The sequence below is a fragment of the Mesoplodon bidens genome (genome assembly GCF_964165515.1).
Source record: "Mesoplodon bidens genome assembly, chromosome: 7".
Classification (NCBI taxonomy): Eukaryota; Metazoa; Chordata; class Mammalia; order Artiodactyla; family Ziphiidae; genus Mesoplodon; species Mesoplodon bidens.
Genome location: NC_138164.1, coordinates 52,978,118 through 53,000,822, shown reverse-complemented (window position 1 = coordinate 53,000,822; position 22,705 = coordinate 52,978,118). Strand labels below are relative to the sequence as shown.

At 49.4% G+C, this 22,705-nt stretch overlaps 1 protein-coding gene across 2 annotated transcripts in view; it reads right to left on the bottom strand.

Moving 5' to 3' along the window:
• Positions 1 to 22,705, bottom strand: part of GALNT18 (polypeptide N-acetylgalactosaminyltransferase 18) — a 352,781-nt gene that overhangs the window by 165,861 nt on the left and 164,215 nt on the right. For both annotated transcript variants that reach the window (XM_081239978.1, XM_081239977.1), the window contains exon 2: positions 8,131 to 8,323. In XM_081239978.1, coding sequence (XP_081096104.1) covers positions 8,131 to 8,323 — 193 coding nt within the window. The remainder of the gene's footprint in view (positions 1 to 8,130; positions 8,324 to 22,705) is intronic.

Sequence of the window (22,705 nt, the reverse complement as noted above, 5' to 3'; positions counted from 1 at the left end):
GTCAGGCAATGTTCTAAGAGCTCTATGTATATTACACATTCAATCTTTGTATTACCATCTCTAATTTACAGATAGGAAAATCAAGACACAGAGAGGCTAGGTAACTTGCTGGAGGTCAACCAGCTTTGTAAGTGACAGACCTGGCCTTGGATCCCAGGGAATTGGGTTCTACATATCACTCTATAATCTAGCAAAAACTTCATCTGTTTGTCATGTTACTCAGTTTTTCTCCTGAGTCGTTCTCCTCTAAACATATGCCACTTTCTCTATACCCCATAAAATCCAATTCTGCAGTTGTGATCTGAGTAAAACAAAACTATTGCCTCCCCATTTTAAGACATTAATACAGCGCAAGATTACATCATCTATAAGAACAACTATGTGATACTATTGGCCCATAATATGTTTAATTAACTAGGACCCAGAAGCATTTTCCCAGATTGCTCCAGTTAAGAAGTATTTCTCCCTATGTTTGTGTAGTCAGTATTTTTGATGCAACAGCAGAAGCATTACTCAGGGTGTTGATTTTACCCCCTTTGTCCTGAGGCTGCCCTCATGGAAGTCTCATCTTTCAAAGACTTCTGGGTCACCTCCACAGAGCCAAAATCCCAAACTAGAAAAGCTCCCCTAGGCAGGGCGGGGCAAGGGGCCTGAGTAGTGTCCTGGAGACACAGACACAGGTAAAAATACTGGCTCTGCAACATACCACTGGTGGGAGCTTGACCAAGTTTCTTAACCTTGCAAATATTCAGTATTTTCCTATATAAAATGGAAATAATAATAACTACCCCAGAGAGACGAGAGGATAAAGTTAAAGGACAACATAGACATTAGGCAGTTTGCACAGTGCCTGCCACGTAAGTGAGCAAGTGGTGGCTCTTGGTGTAAATCCTTAGCCCCAGCATAGGAGCCCCCAGATGATCCAGCAATCATGTCCCAGCTCCTCACCTGAAACCACCTCCCTTCTCTGCCAGGACCAGATATATAACTTGTGGGGCTCAGTGCAAAAGGAAAATATGGTGGCCCTTGTTGAAAAATTATTAAGAATTTTAGCACAGCAACAGCAGATCATTAAACCAAGTGCAGAGCCCTTCTAGCCTTCTCAGGATCCTGTGCAAAAGGGGCCCAGTGTATAGTGTCCTGATACTAATACTGCCGCTGTAAACAAGTCCTGCGAACTTGGTGACTTCAAATAACACAAATTTGTTATCTTCTGGTTCTGGAGGCCAGAGTCTGACAAAGGTCTCACTGGGCTAAGATCGAAGTATCAGCAGAACTGCATTCCTTTCTGTAGGTTCTAGGTGATAATCTGTTAGACACTGTTCTTGCCTTTTCCAGTATCTTAAGGCTGCCCACATTCATGGCTCTTTTCCATCTTCAAAGCCAGCAATGGCTGGTTGAGTCCTTCTCACATAGCCACCTCTCTGGCTTATTCTTCCACTTTCAAGTGCCCTGTGATTACATTGGGTCGAACCAGATAATTCAGAATGATCTCCTTATTTTAGTCAGCTGATTAGCAACCTTAGTTCCACCTGCAACCTTAATTCTCCTTTGCCATGTAACATACCATATTCACAGGTTCCAGAGATTAGGACGTGAACACCCTTGGGAGGCCATTATCCTGCCTACCATACACACTCATGAAGTCAGCACTGTTGACCCCCAAAGTTCAGAGATCTCAGATGTCTGTCTAGAGGTTGCACCATGAAGACCCCATGGCCCTCCGATCCATACACACAAACCTGGTGGCCATCCCCATAGTGGTGGCAGCAAATACCCACAGCCACCTTGGATGGACCCTAACCTGCTCCTAGAGGGACCCAGAGCCCTGGCTCCAGGCTGCATTCTTTCTCTTCTATAATCTCATCCTGCTTCTTTCCACTTGGATGTTTACACAGGGTCTCTCCAGCTCAGGACCCAGGGCTCCTTTGTGGGTGGGTATGTGTGGATCTGCCCCAGTTGCTCCTACCTGGGGCTGCAGAAAATAGTCCGATCCCCTTTACCAGCCCCTTGTGCCTCAGCCCCAGGCCTTAACCTACCAGTCAACCCAACAGCCAGTCCACCCTCACTCCTAGGAGGGATGTGGACCTCAGGGGATGCTGGCGAGAAAGGCAACAAACATCATTACTGATGGCTCAGGGGCCTCTGAGAATCTGCCAGCAAGAGGCAGGAAGCAATACCTGCTGGAGGCTCTGCCCTGAGCTACCTTAGAGGTAGGCCATAGAGTTGCCATGGCAATGTGACAGCCCTGAAGCGGGAGCCCACGAGCCCCTCCTTTTCCTACCCATACCCAATGCCCACTAGATCAGGGGCTCATCCCTTATATCCCCTGGCCCCTGTATGGAACTAATACCCACTGCCTGCAGGAACGGCTGTTGTGGAGCTGGTGAGTACCAATATGCTAACTACCCCACCCGCCATCACTGGGGTGGGAGGCCCACCCTTACCTTCCTGTCCTGATCTGGCAAGCTTGCTTTAGCCCTCCACGATCCTCCTTCCCCACAATCACAACCCATTTTCTCAGTGACCTCCCTAAAGATGTCGTCTCCATCCTTCTTCTCCATCCCACAGGCAAAGGACTTCCTTGATCTCTTTCTCACACCATAATTTTTCAAAAAGTTGACGCTTAATTTATATTCAGTGAAATGCACAGATCTTAAGTGTGTAGTTCGATGCGTTTTGACAAATATATATACCTATGTAGTCCACACCCCAATCAAGACTTGTCTTTCCCTTCTTCTCTTTTTGCCTCTGGGAGGTTCTTTTGGAGGCTACAGATTAGAAGGGGCAGGTGGGACACTGGGAGGCAGGAGGAGGGACATAGAGAAAGCCATGGGGATGTCTGGAGCTTGTAGCTAGGGACATGAGGGATGGAGTAAAGTCCAGCCAGACTGAGATGCAGACTTTCTCCCCTTCGATCCTGAGGCCCCGGTGTCTTTCACCCCAGGAAGCAAGAAGGCAAACCCCTGTCCAGATCTGGCAAAGGCCTCACGTGGGGTGAGGTCTAGGAGGCTCACTAGAAGAGGCAACCACTGTCCTGTCTCCCCTGGGTCTTCCCACCTGGATGGCCAAGGGGCCTGCTCTGTTCTTATTATAATAATGCAGGAAGAATGAATGGCACTTTGACTTCCCCGAAAGCCAAGTGTCCTGGTGCCCGGAGGAAATACGTCCTCTCTCTGCATGGATCAAAGACCCCAGATGAGGCTAATGAAACTGGCATTTCCAGTTCCCATGTCCTTCTGAGGCAGGAGATAGATGGGCCTCAGGCTGAGCAGCTGGAGTTTGTTCCCTGGGGACAGATACTCCAAAATAGCCAGAGAGAGAGAGGAGCTGAGCCCTGCCCAGATAAAAGATAGAGACCACATATTTCTCATTCTTGAGGTCAAGGAGACCTTCCCAACTACACATGCACAGAAAAGATCCTTGAAGGTCAAAAAAGGAGTGATGTCAACTTATCCATAAGCTTCTTCACTAGAATCCATCTTGGCTAAGAGATGGGCGCGCGCACATGGGACGACCCTCATGTAAACCAAATAAGGACTCAGAACCAGGCAAAGCAAGATCACTGCCAAAGGAAACCCAGAAGAAATGCCCCATATAAGTGATTCAAACTACCACGAGGGTGCTACTCTCTCTCTGAGTCCACCCGTGTGTGCCTATTCACACGTACTCTTTTTTCCTCCTAATAAACACTTTACTTGTTTCACTACTTTCCGTCTCTTTGTAGAAATTTATTTCTACCAAGCTGATGGGCCAGAGCCTTGTCACTGGCCACTGGTCCCTGGTGGTCTAATGGCTAGGGTTCAGCACACTGACTGCCGCGGCCTAACTTCAGCCTCTGGCTGGAGAACCAAAATCCTGCTTCAAGCCAAGGCCACCTGAGATGACTTCCATTTCCGGGGGAGGGCGGCCAAAACTGGTAAAGGGAGGCCCCTTGCAGACGTCAACCTCCAGGTGCTGCTTCCCTGAGCAGAGGCCCCAGGAGGACAGGGCTTCTGTGGGTGTCAAGTGCAGTCCCTGACTTACTAGAAACCTGCATGGATGACTCCTTCCCAAGGAGGCAGGGGATCCTCTGCAAGTTTTCTGATCACTTGCCTTCTGATCCCATCACCTTCCACTCTGGATCCCACTACAGTGTAAGCTCCTTGAGTGTTCTCTCTCTGACGCTTTACTGGGTACCTGGCACACACTCGGTGCTCAATAAATATTTATTGGATGAATAAACTAATGAAGCCTACCTAGCAACCAGTTGGATGGATTTTTTTCCTTCTAGTTACCTCTTGTCCTGTGTATAAGGCACTGAGCACACTTTGGCCCTCTCATGACAAGGTGGTCAGATTACCAAGAAAGGAGACAAAATAAGGGCCCAGCCAGAGCTGATGGAAGGGAGGGTAGGGCAGAATTTGGGACACCCACTTTCTGGTCCAGGAATGAAGCCAATGAGCATAGCATCAGGGTTAGAACTTGGCAAAGTCAAGAATACAAAGAGCAGAGTGCAGAATCCAAGGATGCCTCCAGGGGCAGCAATCCCCAAGGGCAAACAGGAGGTAAAAGGAGGAAAGGCACAGGAGCTGAGACTGAAGCAAGGTACACCTGGTGCAATTCTTCTAGAGACTGTCCTTAGCATGGGACTTCCTCTCCAGATGCTCCCTGTACCCCTACCCACCTTGCTCTAAATCCCAACATTTGCCATAGCTGAGGTTTCACTCTATGCCTTGATAACAGCTTTGAGGTCCACTAAAACAATTTTTCCACTTCCTGAACCAGATAAGCCAATCAGCTCCATGCTATACATCGTTAAAGCAGGCCCCATCCTCAGTAGAATGACACAAATGGACACCTCAAGGCAGTGCAACACAGTGACGGTTACAAGCACAAATTCTATTGCCAGACTGCCTGAGTTCAAATCCCAGCTCTGCCACTAGTGACCTTGGGCAGATTACATAATCTTTCTGCGCCTCAGTTTCCTCTTGTGTAAAATGGAGACTAATAATAATACTATGAAATAGTAAGAAATACATATATTGATCTCTGCCCCCAGTTCCTGACAATATTTATTATTAGTCTTAGACTAATAATAATACTGTGAAATAGTAAGAAATACATATATTGATCTCTGCCTCCAGTTCCTGACAATATTTATTTAGTCTTTGACCCATAGCCCCTAAATCCTTTGTAATTTACTGAGTGAAAGGAGTGTCTGACACAGAGGTCCCAAATCCTTTAGAATTTCCTGGGTGATCAGAGTATCTCTTTTTTTCTCAAAACAGATAACTTTTTATTGAATTATAGTTGATTTACAATGTTGTGTTAGTTTCAGGTATACAGTAAAGTGATTCAATTATACATATATGTATATATCTATTCTTTTCCAGATTCTTTTCCATTATAGGTTATTATGAGATATTGAATATAGTTCCCTGTGCTATACAGTAGGCCCTTGTTGTTTATCTATTTTATATATAGTAGTGTGTATCTGTTAATCCTAAACTCCTAATTTATCCCTCCCCCCTTTCCCCTTTGGTAACCATACGTTTGTTTTCTATGTCTGTGAATCTATTTCTGTTTTATAAATAACTTCATTTGTTTTTTTTTTAGATTTCACATATAAGTGATATCATATGATATCTGTCTTTCTCTGAATTATTTCACTTAGTATGATAATCTCTAGGTCCATCCACGTTGCTGCAAATGGCATTACTTCATTCATATATGTGTGTGTAGATATATATATATACACACCACATCTTCTTTATCCATTCATCTGTTGATGGACATTTAGATTGCTTCCATTACTTGACTACTGTAAATAGTGCTGCTATGAACATCAGGATGCATGTATCTTTTTGAATTAGAGTTTTCATCTTTTCCAGATGTATGCCCAGGAGTGGGATTGCTGGGTCATATGGTAGTTCTATTTTTAGTTTTTCAAGGAACCTCCATACTGTTCTCCATAGTGGCTGCACCAATTTACATTCCCACCAGTAGTGTAGGAGGGTTCCCTTTTCTCCACACCCTTTCCAGCATTTATTATTTATAGACTTTTTGATGATGGCCATTCTGACTGGTGTGAGGTGATACCTCATTATAGTTTTGATTTGCATTTCTCTAATAATTAGCTATGTTGAGCATCTTTCCTGTGCCTGTTGGCCATCTGTATGTCCTCTTTGGAGAAATGTCTGTTTAGGTCTTCTGCCCAGGTAGGAGTATCTTTTGATCTAATGAGGAAGACTCTTGGCAGGCTCCTGAATGAGGGTTGGTCACCAGAAAGACCAAGCCATGATTAGAAGTTTGGAACTTTCAGTCTTACCCCCCATTCTCTGGAGAGAGGGGAGAGGCTGGAAAATGAGTTAATAATCAATCATGCCTACACAATGATGCCTCCATAAAAATCCCTAAAATATGGAATTCAGAGAGCATCCAGGTTGGTGAGCACATCCACATATTGGGAGGGTGATGCACCCCCAACTCCACAGGGACAGAAGCTCCTGAGCTCGGGACACTTCCAGACCTCACCCTATGTCTCTCTTCATGTGGCTCTCTTCCCAAGGAGCCCCTCACAGGGTAAAAGTCACATACCTTGCAACAGTTAACAGAGCCCTCCTCTGCAATTCTTAACCTGGGCTGTGCATGGGAATCACCTGAGAACTCTAAACAACATGGGCACTGAGTTCCACCTCTGGAAACTCTTGCCCAATTGGTCTAGGGTAGAGCCTGGTATCACGATTATTTTAAAACTCCCAGAGGAGTTGAATGTGTAGCCAACTTTGAGAACTACCAACCCCACACCCCAACTTGATCTGCTTCCTGTTGCTCCTCTGATCTCATCTCCAACTACTGCCTTCTAGCTTGCTCTGTTCCAGCCACAGAGACCTCCTTCCTTTTCTTCAAACATGCCAGGCATATGTTGACCTCAGGAACTTTGCACATGCTGGTCCCTCTGTCCAGAAAGTTTTTCCCCTGAGTATCCACATGGCTCACTTCCTCATCTCCTCTAGGTCTCTGCTCAAATGTCACCTTCTTAGTGAGGCCTTCTCTGACCATCTCATTAAAAATTCAACCCCTCCTCCTATTCCAGGCTGTTCCAATCTCCCTCTTCCACCTTACATTTCCCCACAGTACTTACTACTATCTACCCTGCTACATAGGTGACTTTGCTTTGTTTATCATCTGTCCTCACCTAACTAGAATAGAACACAAGCTCCCCAAGGGTAAGGATTCCTGTCTGTTTTGTTCACTGCTCTATCTCTGGGTCTAGACTATTCTGGCACATAGTAAGTGCTCAATAAATACCCTTTAAATGAACATATACTCTTCTCTCCCCTTGTAGATCCTCAGCTGCTCTTTCATCTCTAGAGCCCAGCAAAGTTCTCCTGGGCCAAGAAAACCACACCCAACTAAATGGCATACATCAGGTGCTCAATAAATGTCTATGAAACTGAACTGAACTCTCCTTCCCAAAGAATATAGCCCCCAAGCCCAGCAGCAAGATCTTTCCTGAAAACTCCAGATATAAGCTCACTGTGGTTTGCAGCTTTAAGAAAATTTTAAAAATAAGGGGAAAGTGGGGAAAAGAAGATGTCGGTGGGGAGCTCACAAAGTTAATGAGATTTTCTCAGCTACGGTACATGTCCACATTTTTAATAATTAGGAGTAATAAAAATTCTAACTGAGCCTTAAAGGAACATCTTCTGTAACGAAGAGAGAAGTCAAGACGGACTTCTCTGTTGGGTGTAATGACTTGTTAGCCTCAGAAGATGGATGTACTTTCAAAAACTAATTTACAGAAAAAAAATAATTGTTCATAAAAATGCAACTGATTGGGTTAAAATGACTTATTAACAGGAATGCCAGATGATTCTCGTTCCCTTAAGGATTAAATTAGGTTATTAATCCTCCAAATTTCTAATGGAAGAAAGCCTTCCCCCCGCTTAGCAGATGGAGAAACTGAGGCTGGGCGAGCAGGGAGAGAGTGACTTGCCTGATGCAGGCCAAGTGGGCAGACCCTGGCTGAAGCCGGGAAGAGACCCAGGAGTCCAGACACCAAGTCCTAGCTCTGTCCCCAGCACTGTGGTGACCCCACCTCCCCACTTGCAGGTCAACAAGGGCCCGGCCACTGACTCTGCTCACCCACTGGGTCTGAGGTCAGGCAGGGGCCGGTCGAGGGGTAGGCGGTCACTGAGGTAGGCATTGTAGCCGTAGTACTGGAACTGCTTCAGGGCCACACGCCGGCCTTCGGGGCTGAGCTCCTGGCCCCAGTGTGCAAACAGGGAGGAGTCTGTGAAGGGCTCAGCCTCTGCCTCCTCAGGTTTGGCGGGGGCCTCTGGAGAAAGAAGGGATAAGGAGACAGTGGGTCAGAGTGCACCCCTGCATATGCCATGACAACCCCTTTCCCTTCCTCACCATTGCCTTGGGTAAAACAATCTTAGCCCCAACTTTGGGGGTGGGGGAAGGGAGACTAGAATCTTCATGCTTCCGCAAACTCATTTATCCATCCATACATCCATTCACCCAACAACCACGAGCACAACGGATATAGAAATATACCCAACAGGGTCTGCTGGGAAGCCGATGGGTGTGATCCTGATGCCCCATGGCTTTAAGTTAGAACCTTCTCCTTTCCCAGTCTGCCTTCTCACCAGAGATACCGGTCCCAGCCTGGGAATGGGACTTCTGCTTCTCTTTCCCCAGATCACACCCCCATTCCTTGGGAGCTCTGAACCTGTCCCACACCCAGGTCCCCGAGCTGGGCATCTGCTCCTCTGCCCAGTTCTTGCCAGTCCACCTCTGTCTCCACTGTCTGGTCCTGCTGTGAGTTTCCTGGTCCCACCGTATGACATTCACCTGGCTGCAAGGACCCGCGGCCAGACTGCCTCCTGCTGCTTCAGGCTCTGCCCACCAGGACAGGGAATTGTTGGCACAGGAGACAGCCATACCATCCCCAAACCTCCACGCACTCTGGGCACTGCTCAGTGGACCCCTGGTAGACTTTGTGGGGGGCAGTGCTCACACCAGGTCAAGAAGAGCTCATCGTTTTCTTGGAAGCTTCCAAGAAAAATGGAAGAGGCATTATTACCTATAAGAGCAGAGGCTTGGATTCAAATAAATCCCTGCTTCACCATTCACTGGCTACATGACCACAAGCAAACACTCAACCTCTTGACGCCTTGATTTCCCCACCTGTAATGTGGGAATAATAATACCCACCCACCACCCCCAAGATCTGTGAGGATTACATACAATCAAGTATATAAAACACTTGTCTCAGAATAAGTGCACAACAAATGGTAATCAGGGTTGCTATAGCAAGAGGAGCCTGGAGGGTCATTTAAGTCCTTCTTTTACGGTGATAATGGGTAGGTCTTGCCAGGACATAGGCTGTGAGGTCAAGACTATGGAATTCGTTCCCAGGGACGGGTAGTCAGGCCCACCATTCAAGGTCAGCAATCAGAAAAACTGGACAGAGATGCCAAGGTCACTGGATGGCGCCTTCCATGCTCATAAACATGATGTAAGAGACAGAGTCAGGAGCCTGGAATGAGACAGGGACCAGGAGGAAGCAGAAGGGGGGTTAGGAACAGGAGAGGCAGGCTTGGGACACTTGCCAAAGTCCCCTCAGCTGTCTGTATGGAGCCAGTAGGTGCATGCACACCTATGCCAGGTAACTTAAAGGTACAGGCCAAGACAGGCCAGGGGCTAGGGTTCCATGGTCTTCAAGGTTGGAGAGCTCAGAGCTGCAGACCACAGCTCTTACCACCACTTCCTCCTGACGGACTCTTGGAAGAGCCAGTCCGGGAAGGGGAGGAGGCCTAGGAGTAAGAGGGGGACCCTTCCAGCACTTAGGAAGGGGTGCTGCAGGGGGAGGAAGCCCCCATCACTGAAGGTGCACAGAGGGTGTCATGGACAGAAGGGAGCTGTTGTAGCTCCCTGCAAATTAGAGAGCCGAAGATTCTGAAAGCAGAGCCAGCACGCCGATGCCAGAGACCTTAGTCAGAGAGATGCCAAAACTTCTGTAAACGGAGCTGGGACTCACAGGCGCTGGGTGAAAATGTGTATGCACCTCTCCTCTTCGGGGGCCATGTCCTTGGGCCATACCCCAAACTGGAGATCCGTGTAACTCCTGGGATAACTATCACAGCTAGCACTTGCTGAGTGTTTACCATGAGTCAGGCTCTGCCAGAAGCATTTTTCACATATCGACTCAACTCACCCTACCAGGTGGGAAGTGCTACTGTTTCCATTTTACAGATAATGAAGGTGAGGCACAGAGAGGACGGGAAGCTTGCCCCGGCTCACTCAGAAGGAAGTGCAGGAGCTGCGGTGCAATCTCAGGACGTCTGTCCCCCGAGGCAGTAGTCCTAACCACTAAGCCACACTGCCTCTACAGAGCAAAGGGCCGGATAGAGGTGAATTCCAAAGACAAACATGACCTATCATCTCAGTTACCAATTTTCCTTAAAGATACAGAAGGCAACTCAGATATGTTAAACATATTAGGACATATTAAAGAGTAAAATGCAAACTACATGTGCATTTCTATGACAAAGCAAGAGCTTTTAGGACTGTGGTGCTGCTCAAAGCTCTATCCCAGAACTCAGGCTGCCTTTGGCCCCCCAACTAGGTACGCTTGAAGGGAAACACGGGGCTCGCCTGATCTTGAAGGTCCTTGTTATCTCTCAAAAGATGGGTGACTCAGGGATTCCCTGGTGGCGCAGTGGTTGAGGGTCCGCCTGCCGATGCAGGGGACACGGGTTCGTGCCCCGGTCCGGGAAGATCCCACATGCCGTGGAGCGGCTGGGCCTGTGAGCCATGGCCGCTGAGCCTGTGCGTCCGGAGCCTGTGCTCCGCAACGGGAGAGGCCACAGCTGTGAGAGGCCCTCGCACCGCAAAAAAAAAAAAAAAAGATGGATGACTCACTCATTTGGAATGGGGGGTAGTAAAAATCTAAATCAGTGAATCAACTGAATCATATAATATTTAACAGAAATGGAGTTTTACTGCTCTCACATACCTAAATGGATATTACCAAGTAAAATGAGATCAGTTAATGAAAAAATTATAATTCACAATTAGGCCAGTATTTCATAAAAATGGATTATAAACATATTAAAGTCCTGGGTTCCACCACATGCTCCAGCCTTTTTACTCAGTATGGGTACAAATGACAACAAACTTGAAAGCAGTGGGTCCTGAATAATGAGTCAGGGGCGTGACAATGGGAAGAGGTATATTTGTTGAATTTCTGCCTGAGCGAAGCATGGTGCTAGCTGATGTCCTTACCCAAGGTTATCTCTGTCATGCTCACAGGTGTGGACTCCATGAGAATAGGATGACCTCTGTCTTATTCCCTGCTGTATCTTTGGCTCCCAGCACAGTACGTGGCTCTTACGAGGGGCTCAGTGCATCATTTTAAAACAAATCGGTTAATAAGTACCCCATAGTGGTTAGTTATTAGACATGAGGAAACCAAAGATGAAGATGTGAAATGACTAATCTGAGGTCACCCAGTTTGTCAATGGCATTGAAGCTTTCCTCTGCATCATGGGTGGCAAACTATGGTCTGAGGGCCAAATCCAGCCCACCATCTATTATGTAAATAAAGCTTTATTGGAACACATCACATTCACTTGCTTACATGTTAGCTATAGCTGCTTTAGAGCTACAAAGGCAGACTGGGTATGACAGAGACTATATGGCTTGCAAAGTGGAAAATATGTACTTTCTGGCCCTTTAAGAAAAAGTACACTGACCCCCTGCTCTACACCTTACATTTGACATCTCTTAGGTAAGGAGGCTTTGCCTCTGCTAATCCATTCATTTTGTTTCCTTAAGAGCACTGGCTGTAGAGACAGAATCCATACTCCAGCTCGACCATTTACCAGTTGAGTCTAGCTTACCTGCACTTTAGTTCCTCATCTGGAAAGTGGAATGGATACTAAAAGTACCTTCTTCATAGGCTATTGGAGTGTATTCAATGAGCTGGTCCATGTAAGGAGCTTAGCACAGTGCCTGGCACATAATAAATGTTAGCTCAGTGGGCATCAGCAGCTAAGGACCCACACAGCCTCACAGCCCACCGGGGTGCTCTTCCACTGACACTCCTTGAGTTCAGATTACAAAGCGGAATGGCCTTGCCCTGAGGTCCCAGCTCTGGAAGATGCTGCTGCTGTGTAGCCCCCAGATGAAGGGTCTCCATGTCTACAGAGAGTGGCCTCCCCTTAACCAGTCCTAGACCCAACTCCCCTCACTCTCCAATAAGAAAGCAGACCTACAAGGAGGACCATGTCTGACGTAGTTGGAGCTGTAAAGAGGCCCCAGGCAAGAGCCTCGGCTGGGTCCTCTGCAGGGGGCCAGGGGAGTCTGGACACATCTGGTGAGGGGCCAGACCCAAGGATGTCTCTCATCCAGGGATGAGACCCACACCCCCCCAGGAGCAGATGCAGGCTGTGGCCCCTGCTGGGGTTCAGACCTACTCGGCCATGCCTGACCAACTGAGGGGGGTGACCAGAGAGAGGTGTCTATGCAGGGGGCTGAGGGCGCCCAAGGGAAGAGGTCATTCATGGCACAGATGGGCAGGGCACAGTGAACTCAGTCCGGTGGCCGAGCCAGAGTGTTTGGAGGGTCCTTAGTACAGCACAGGGGCTGTGGTCCCAGCCCATTCTTCACCCAGCCCTGGTGCTTGTCTGTGTCCTAGGGAGAAGAGGCTGAGAGGGAACCCTGAAGGGCCATTTCACCAGACAGCCACACACGGGGTTCAAGCAGCACCTGTGTAACGCCCAGGCAGGGGAGCTATTCCTCTGCCTTCCCTGACTCACCACGAACAACCACGTGGTGTGGGCAGGAAGGGAGCCCCAGTGGGGCCTGAGGAAACCCATCGGCTGGAGAGACACTGCCATGCTATGCCCCTCTCTGCTCGGGACTTCCCACGGCCAACTGTCTCTCTCAGCCTCTGGACAGATGGCTCTACAGAGCAGAAACTGGAGGACAAGAACCAGAGCTGTCAGGGCCCCAGCAGGCCTGGGACGGCCAGTGGATGGGGAAGGAAGAACAACAGTGCAGACTGTAAGTTTGAAAGGCCCCGGATTGGCCATATGATTTGGAAATAGTTTATGAACCTACAAGCACGTATGCCAAAGTGCCACCTACTAACCATCACCAAAGGTACTGTCCAAAGTGGCAAAGAGCCACTCAAAAATTATGTGAGGTCCACTGAGGAGGGGACTACAGACTAATCTTGGGTGTTTGCTGCAAAACCTTTGCCCCTGGAGCTGATCCCCTCGTACACTGTACCCCAATTCCATTGCACTGGCCCTGCCAGGTGGTGAGGCCAGGCCATCGCAGTGGCCCTGTGATATAAGTTCTATCATTCCCATCATAGATGAGAGGAAACTGCAGGTCAGAGATGTAAAAGAACTTGACGTTGAAACCATACTCCTGACGGCAGCCCCGCCTCCATGTCGTGGGCTAGATACACTGTCTGGCTTGAGGACTGGAGAAACTTCAGGTCCCGGGAGGCTGCTCAGTTGGTCTGTACTGGTTCACAGCAGTTGTTAAACCACTGAGATACCTTCACAGCGCTGGTAAACAGCTGCTTCCCAGAGTCCCTCCAGGTGGCCCTCTAACCCCAGCTGCTCTGGCCCTTTTCTTGGAATGATCCAGATCTTTCCACCAGCCAGCAACTGTAAGGTGTATGCCCAGCCCGCCCAGGAGCCCCAGGATCCTGCTCAACGCTCATGCACATTGATCCTGCGCTCAGCATTCATGCACATTGGTTAGCGTCTGTGCCTGGCTGGTTAAGTACAATTTGACCATTACTTGCTCGAGCCCTTCCTCGGAGGTCCCTGTGAGAAAGAATTATGGGTTTCTGGAGACCTTTCACTCAGCTCATCCGTTCCCCATGTTAGTGCCTGGGCGTCACTGTGCATGACCTGTTTTCCAGAAAGTTCTGCCAGGGATCACAGAAGGCATCCAGGAAATGCCACAATATGGTCTCAGAGATATGCCCACAACGCTTGACATGCAGCCCACTAATGAGAGCAGAGAATTACCGATTCAGGTCCTGACAGCTTCCATGCTAATTCACGGAGACAGGAGGGAAGAGGGGCAGGAAAGGAGCTTGCGAAGCTTTGAGCAGTTAACGCACCCAAGGCCCCAGGGCTGAGCACCGAGCCCAGGCTCACCAGGCACACATGATGAGCACATCTGGAGACCCAGCCAAGCCTGTTAGGCTCCTGAAGCCGCTGTGCTGAAAGCAGGAGGAGTACCTGCATGAGGGCAGCTGTTTCAGAGAGCAGCCCACACGAGGGCTCGCCCAGCTGCTTTTGCTCCAGAGTCTGGGCGGTGCTGAGACTGCACAATGGAGTGGAAAGAAAATGGGTTTGGGAGTGAAACAGACATTGTGATGCTGCCCAGTCCCACCCACGTCTGACCACCTGTCCTCTCTAGGACCACCTTCCTGGAGATCCCCATCTTTTGAAGCTGAGCCATTTTGTCAGCTCCTGTCATGCACTGCAGTGGAAACTCTGAGGTGCTGGTGGCTTTTTTGGAGGAGCTGCAGGAGAGGCTGTAGCCCAGACCTCTCCCAAAGCAAAAACCCAGCACCTGGCTCTGCCCTTAGATTTTAGGATGAATCCTAAAATAGCAACAGAAGGGGTTCCATTGCATGATTGTTGCTGGAGGTCAAAGTGATTTGGGGCTGGACAGCAGGAGTGGCCAAGCTCTACCACGGGGACAGACAGAGCCACCTAGGACGTGGCTCACATGGCTGAGGACCCTTAGCCCGTTGCCCACGCTGGACTGTGTGCTCATTGGAAGTGGCAGCTCTGCTTCTGGTCCCTCTGTATGGGCGCCTTTAGGACTATGACCCCAGGAAAGCAGTGGAGCCCTCTTGTTTCTTATGGTTTTTCTCGGTTTCCTATATGCCTCTTTTTCAGGCAGAGCTAAGAAGGCTTTGAGGGTGGCTGGGAGGGGGGCCTCGCTCTGCGCTGCAGCCAGTGCTGCAGCCAGTGCTATTTTGGTTTGTGAAGCTTTGGTGTTTGGTGGTGTGATCCAGAGCCCAGGAGCAGGGAGGTGGGAGGAAGCAGGACAGCCAGGCCGGTGTCCCAGGTAACTGCCTGCCATGGGCACTGAGGCCTTAGGTCTAAGTTCATCCGGGGGACAGGCACAGACTGTCCTGTCTCCTGGTCCTCCTCCAGGAGTGTCCTGGGGACCTCCTCGCACCCCACAACTGGGTCTGCTCTTCACTGTTTCTGGACAAGCTCCACAGCCCAGCCCTGCAAGTCTCCACTTCCTTCACTGTGAAACAGGGACAGACTGCCAGGCTGCTGGGGAGAGCCACTGTGAAGCCAGCTTTTGGAAGGATGAAGGCTAAGCATTAAATAATGGAGACAGCAGTGCTGAACATCCCGGATAAGAATTCATAACTGCTGTTGCCTTTCCTTCCATTCCTTTTATTTTTTTAATAGCTTTATTGGGGTGCAATTTACATACCATAAAATTCACCCTTTTCAAAAGTACAATTCAATGAGTTTTAGAAAAGTTTTCTTCCGTTCTTGAGATGTCTTGTTGCATGCTTTCTTTGGGGTTAAAAAGAAAAGGACTAATTGAATATCCAGAAATGTACGTTTGTATCACCTGCCTGCTGGCTTCCTGCTGATGATAAGGGACCACTGTTCTCACTAAAGAGCCTGATGCCTGGGCCCCGCCAGCCCGAGAAGCCCGGGCAGCAGCATCTGCAGAGCATCAAAGCCAGTTCATCGGAGCAGTGCTCATGAGGCAGGATTCACACCACCACACAGGGGGTGGTTCACCCCAGCACAACAGCGGCTAGCCCCGGCTGCCTTCTGCTTGCCGTCGGTCGGCCGTGCTACTTCCACGGCCCGGGATGTGTGTCCACCTCCCTTCTCTTCCAACAGACCCCGGTCCAAAGTGGGGCCCCTCAGCCTGTCCCAGCCAGAGTGAGGCACCGAGAGCCTGTGGGAAGCAGGTGGTCCTGAGAGGCAGGAGGCCTCAGTCGACCCTCACCTCCAACACTGGGCAAATCCCCGTTTCCCAGTCTGTGAGAGAGACCCAGTGTTTGTGTTCCATTAGAGAGAAAGGAGGACTTGAGCACATCATCGTGATGCTTTTCTTATACCTCGAAAAGCAAGACATTACGCCTCCCCTTGTACTTGGGCTCCTAAGGGGACATTTTCAGATGTTCTATGTGCTAAGAGCCCTACTAGTAAAGAAGCGAAGTATTCTGTTGAGTTGAGGGTCTTCCCCCCTCTCCACTTCTAGGCGTGCATTAGGACACGAGCTGAAGGTCTTTTGCCAGCAGCCCCTACAATTAGGCTTTCTCTTCCAGAAAGAGAAAACTAAGAGAACTGCTAAGAGAAAGAAGTGGGATCTGGCAGGAAAGGGCTTGGAGATAATCGGAAGAAAGGACCTCTGACAGCCTCAGGTCCCACGCCATTCAAATCCTCTGCGTAACAACTTCATTCATCATGGCAAAGACAAATCCGGAAGACCTTCCTCTGGCACCTGAAGAGCACTGCGGGGAAGAAGAGCAGCTTCCTCAGAATGCCTCCCTACCAGGCAGGGTCAGGCCTGCACGGCAAAGGGCAGCTTCCTGCAGGTGGTGTGAAGTCAGCTCTGCCCTTGACCGGCTACGTGACCTTTGTCAATCTCTCTGAACCTCAGCTGGCTCATCTATTTGATGAGGATAATAATACTTCTCACTCACCGCAAAGATTAGGTGCGTTGGTGGCATCAGTAAAGTGCTTAGCAAACTGTCGGACTCCTGGTAAATGGAGTTGTTTCCTGTTGCTGCCGTAACAAAGGACCACCAATTTAGTGACTTAAAACACTACAAGTTTATTATCTTGCAGTTCTGGAGGTCAAGGGTCTGACAGGGTCTCTCTGAGATAAAATCAAGGTATTGGCAGGTCTGCGTTCCTTTCTGGAGGTTCTAGAGGGGAACTCTTGAATCCTTGAATCCTCCTTTCCAGCTTCTAGAGGCCACCTGCTTTCCTTGGCCCGTGACCCTCTTACTTCACGGTCAGTGCCAACAACAGTGGGTTAAGTCCTTCTCATGTGGCATCCATCTGACCTCTTCTGATCTCCTCTGCCACTTTTAAGGACCCCATGATTACCATGGGCCCACCTGGATAATCCTGAACACTCTCCCTATTTTAAGGTCAACGGATCAACACCCATAATTCCATCAGCAACCTTAACTCCCCATTGCTATGTCAGGAAACATATTCACAGGTTCCAGAGATGAGGATGTACAGATCTTTGTGAGGGGCAGGTTATTCTGCCCACCCCAGTAAGAGTTCCATCACTGTGGGTTTTGCTATTTATAAAGGCGTGATTCTAATACTCTGCTCTCAGGGTTGAAACCCTAAGAGCGAAAGGAACAACAGCTCACGTTTGTTGAGAGCTGACCATTCACCAGCTCTCAGAGCAGCGGCTCTCTCCTCCCTGACACTGCACTGGGACTGCACGAGGGGATACACCCAGGCAATCAGGGCAGGGCTGCCAGCCAGGTTCTACAAAGGAGCAGGTGCACGAGGACAGCAGGTGGCCGTGAGCTGTGGAGGGGTCTCGTCCCTGACCTTGAAGCCACCTTGGCCCTGCGTCCCTCATGCACCAGCTAATGAACAACGAACGAGAGCCTGGGTGGAGTGAGGCAGGTACTGCAGCCATCACCCTCCTGCCTCTCTGCTTCTTTCCCACCAGCTCTGACTGAACTATCCCCACCTCACCACTGGCCCTGCCTCTGCTGCTGTGCTTTGAATTGGTGTTGGCAGTTGGTTGCCCAAAACTCTGGCTTTCCAAACTCCCTAAAGCTGCAGTTCTATTGTCTTGGGGGCTTTCTCATCTGAGAATCTGAAAAATTGCCCACTGGTACATACATAAAACAATCTGCATTCAATTTCATGGGAGTCATGAGAAGCAGTATGATATACTGCAGAGATGGGCAAACCTTTTCTGTAAAGGACCAGCAGTGAATATTTTAGGTTTGCAGGTCTCAGGGTCTTGGTTTTAACTACTCAACTCTGCCATATCTCTGGAAAGCAGCCATAGATGATATGTAAATGAGTGGGGGTGGCTTTGTTCCAAGAAGAGTATTTCTACGGCAGGCCGCAGGTCAGATCTGGCCCCTGGGCTGCAGTTTTCTGACCTCTGGTGTAGGGGTAGCACACGCTGTGGCTCCTGGCTACTGCATCTACTAGACGGCCAGGTCATAACTGCTCTGTGCCTCAGTTTCCTCACTAGTAAAGAGGATAACAATACCTGCCTCGTTGGGTAGTAGTGAGGAACGGAGGAGTGAACCTGTGTCCAGCACTCAGAACAGTGCCTGGCACCTTGTAAGCTGGGTGAAAGTGTTAGCTATAGGATCTGCCTGCTGGTCAATAGCACCTGCCTCCAGGACACTAGCTCTGAATCACCTCTCTGCCTCATTCCATGAGAGCCCACTCTGATTCCCCAGGTACTGGCCTCATGGGACACAAGCCTAGCCCACCTAATCCAGCCCCAGCCGGAAAGGACAAAGGTAGTTATGATCCTGGATGCTCAAGTCACTGAGAACAGGACCCTGGGCGTGGCTGGGACGGAGGACAGAGCAATCAGGCACCCTGGCAGGGGCTGCTGGCAAGGATGAGAGAAGGCTAGGGCTCAGGAAGGGTGGCAGGTCCTAGCAAGACACTAGAGAAGGAGTCAGGGGTCTAGGGAGAAGCACAGTCATTCCATTCTGGGCTGACATGGCAGGCAAGGAACAGGAATTCGTCCGACTCTGTGAGCTCACTCCAGATACTCTGTGATGGCCTCTCACAGCCAGACAAATCTCACACCTGCTCCCTTGCCAGCCTGGGACTACCGTGCCCTCTTCCCCCTGCACAGGGTGGGTTCTGGGCCTGGGTGTGGCTGAGCTCACAGCTGAGAGAGCCGGGCAGGTAGGGATAGCCAGAGCTCAGCGTGTGCACACACACACTCATGGAAATGGAAATGGACTTGATTAGAAATTATGCAGAATGAAAGCTGCTAGTAAAGATCCAAGTTTTTATGCTCGGAGCCAACCACATAAAGAACACGTGAAAAAGTCATTTCAGGGAGTGACAAATGTACGTACCTCAGGAACCGGGATTTATAGGTGCCATTATGTGCTACTTTAAAACAACCCTTTAAACCTAGATTTCTGCCTAGGAGATATAATGAACTCTGAGGCACATACCATCATTTTTTTTTTTTTTTTTTCCTGAGAGCTGTCAGCCTGGAGCGGAGCATCCGGACTTCTAAATATACACTTCACCATTCACACATAAAACACTGTTTCCACACATCAATTTCTTGGAATGAACTAGCTGGTGACCCTGTTGATGTTAAAGTGGCATGCTTCTCCTGGCACAGATGCACAGATGGGAACAGCTGGGCTCGACAGTGAGAAAGAAATGTAGTCCTTTGCAGCGCAACAGCCGGCAACCCAGACCAACTTCAGATGCCTCCAACAGCTGCAGCTCTTAGGTGCCGGGACAGGCTACAGGAGAGTCCTTGCTTTGGGAAATCTACAGCCTGAGGTCAGCTGGGAAGAGCGTGTCCCTTCCTCTGTAATATTACTCTACCCTTTTCCCTCCAGTCTCAGCCTCTCCAGGGAAGCCTGCCGGTTTCCAGTGTCTTTCTTCTGGTCTTAAAGGGACAGCCACGCACCGTCTTGCAGTGGCTCCCAAACGTTAACAAGCATCAGACTTACCCAGAGGGCTTGTTCAATCAATGATCATGCTGGGCCCCCTCCCAGAGTCTCTGATTCAGCAGGAGGTCTAGGGTGAGGCCTGAGAATGTGCATTTTGAACAATTCCCAGGCGATGCTGAGGCTACTGGAGGGGCCTCACTCTGAGAACCAGGCTGTAGAGGTGACTGGAATCACAGGCCTCCTTCTAGCCCTGGCTCTGCAGCTCATTCACTCTGTGAACGGGCAAGTTGCTCCCTCTCTTCAGGCCTCAGTTTTCTTCTGGGTAAACATAAGAGGGTAGGATGAAATGCTCTATAACAGCGGTCCCCAACCTTCTCGGCACCCGGGACCAGTTTCGCGGAAGACAATTTTTCCACGGACAGTGGAGGGGGTGGGGAGGTGTTGGTTCAGGAGGTAACACCAGGGATGGGGAGCGATGGGGAGCAGCACATGAAGCTTCACTCACTGGACCACCCGCCACTCCCCTCCTGATGTACGGCCCAGTTCCTAACAGGCAGCGGACCGCTACTGGTCCGCAGCCCAGGGGTTGGGGACCCCTGCTCTATAAGGTCCTTTCATGTTCTCAAATGTGATTCTAAGGTGGTTCAGCTCACACAGGAACTGGTGGTTTCCACTTAGGAGCAGAATGTTCAATGGTACCCTTAAGCCTCTAGTTCAAATTATTTACTTTTTAAATAAACAAACCAAGGTCCAGAGAGGTTAAATGACTCGCCCGAGGTCACACAGCTCGGTAGCTGCTGATTCTTGGACCAGAAAAGTAGACCAAGCGCCTGAATGCCCTCGTTCCCTGCTCAGTGCATTCTCCACCACCCGTGAGGATTTCTGCAAAGCGGCTCTGGGGACAGACAACCTGCTTGACCGCCAAGTCTTTCCAGTACCTCTGAGGAAGCCAAACCCCAGGGCCCGAGCCTTGGACAAACCAGCAAATCATCCCTCAGACACACCTCACCAAGACTGGTGCCCAGGTCTAGATCGGCAGATGCACCTGCAACCTATATGTCAGGCTGGCAGGGAGGTGAGAGGTACTCTGCAGGTGTGGAGGGAGAGGATATTAATCACCAGATCCCAGGACTATTAACCAGGCTCCCAGAGGAGAGCAGAGTTCCTGTTTTGCTCAGTTATCACCAGCTGTACGCTCACACACACATAGTCACAGCAGCCCACAAAGGTTTGTCCGGAAAGCAGATTCCTCTAGTCCCAAGGGACTGCTCACCGCATGGAGGCAGACCATTAAAAAGGTGTCATTTCAAAGATGAGAGAAGAACACTTGTAAAAACTCCACTCTGGTTCAACAGCCACATCTGAATCTTTAAGTGCAGTTTACTGCGGAGAAGGGAGCAGTAGCAGCCAGGGCCTGGGTGGGTCTGCTCGCAGGCTCCCAGGTATCTGGGCTGTGGGAACCCCAGGGCCGAGCACCACCGCTCCCGGGATCTGTTGGCTCCCTGGACATCTTTTCATTGCTGTCCTCGGTCGTAAATCTCCCAGCCCAGGAAGCCACGGCTGTGTTTCAGTGAGGGAAAGTGGATTTGTCCTTTGAAAAAAGTTAACAAACAGGCCCTCCCAACCCCAGGCTCCTGCAGGACCAGGAAAGGCTTTGAATCCACGTCAGAGAAGCCATCAAAGGAAACAGGCCATTTCAAACAAAATCCATTTCTCGAGCATGACGGTAAAAATATTTATCACATGAAAGATGTGAAAACCTTTATGATGTCTTAACACTCTGTATTATGGATGCAGCATGTGTCCAGCGGAATGTGTGCAAAAAAACCATCATGCCTGTGACTTTGAAAGAGGGAAAAATTAGTCCTTTCCATCTGGCAAATTCTTAATTTACCAACCCAGTCGTGCTGCATGGGCACCTGAGGCAAAGGAAGGAGGTGGGCCCGGCATTCAGCCAGACAAAATAAGCAAGGGCTTCAGACAAAAAAAGTCTACATGTCCGGGACACAGTGAATAGGGGGTCCCACACTTATCTATCTCTGTCAGCCAGGGGCCTTGAAAAGCATCCACCCTCACGCCTCATGTACAAGGTCAGACAAGGCCACTCCAGTGTGGCTCAGGATTATCCACAGAGTCTGAACTTTCTTCAGGCACCTCCATAATCATGAGCATTTGCTGTTCAAATGGATTTTCAAAGTGCATGATAAAGCCTGTTCCTACTCCAGGAAAGGATCACGAGGGGGCAAGACAGACTTCCTGGGAGGCCCGAGTTTCTCAGGCTCAGGCCTAAGGATGAAAGCTCTGCTCAGAGACCTTAGGGCACTGAGGTTCTACCTCCATGCCATACCTCAAGGTTGGTGGGTGACCAGAGAGGGCACTGGGATGCACAGCCTCTCATGGATCCATGAGCATGTCCTTCTCTTCGGGAAGGAGATGCACCCAGTTCTAATGCCCTTTCTCCGGATGGGTGGCTTAGAAAGAAGCTCCCTTGTGGGCCCTGGCACACTGAAAAAGACACATGGGCTTGCCCTACCTTTCTGGGTACCCACAGAGAGATGGAAATTAAACCCTATGCATTTGGAGTTATAAATGAAAGTTAATTCACGTACTCAACAAATTGCATCGAGATGCAGCTGTGCAGAGGTAGCCTAGTCTGGAAGTGAAGTATCAGACCTCTGAGACACACTGCTGGAGTCTGGAACTTGGCTTCACTCCTCGCTAGCTGTGTGACCTGGCACAAGTCACTTAACCTCTCTGTGTCTCAGCTTTCTAATGTGGAAAAATGGGGATAATCATAATACCTGCTTCCTTGTGGGGACTGAATAAATTAATGTGGGGCTCTCACATTCTATGTGCTATATAATCACTGGCAATTGTTGCTGTAGTTATAGGCAGGTACTATGCTGGCTGCTGGGATAGAATTATGAGCAAACAGTGGGGAGTTTATGAAGTGGTTACTCATCGCTTTCTCATCTTCCCCACAAGAGTCAGGTTCTCAGAGTCACTTAGAACACAAGCCTCCTCCATCCTCCC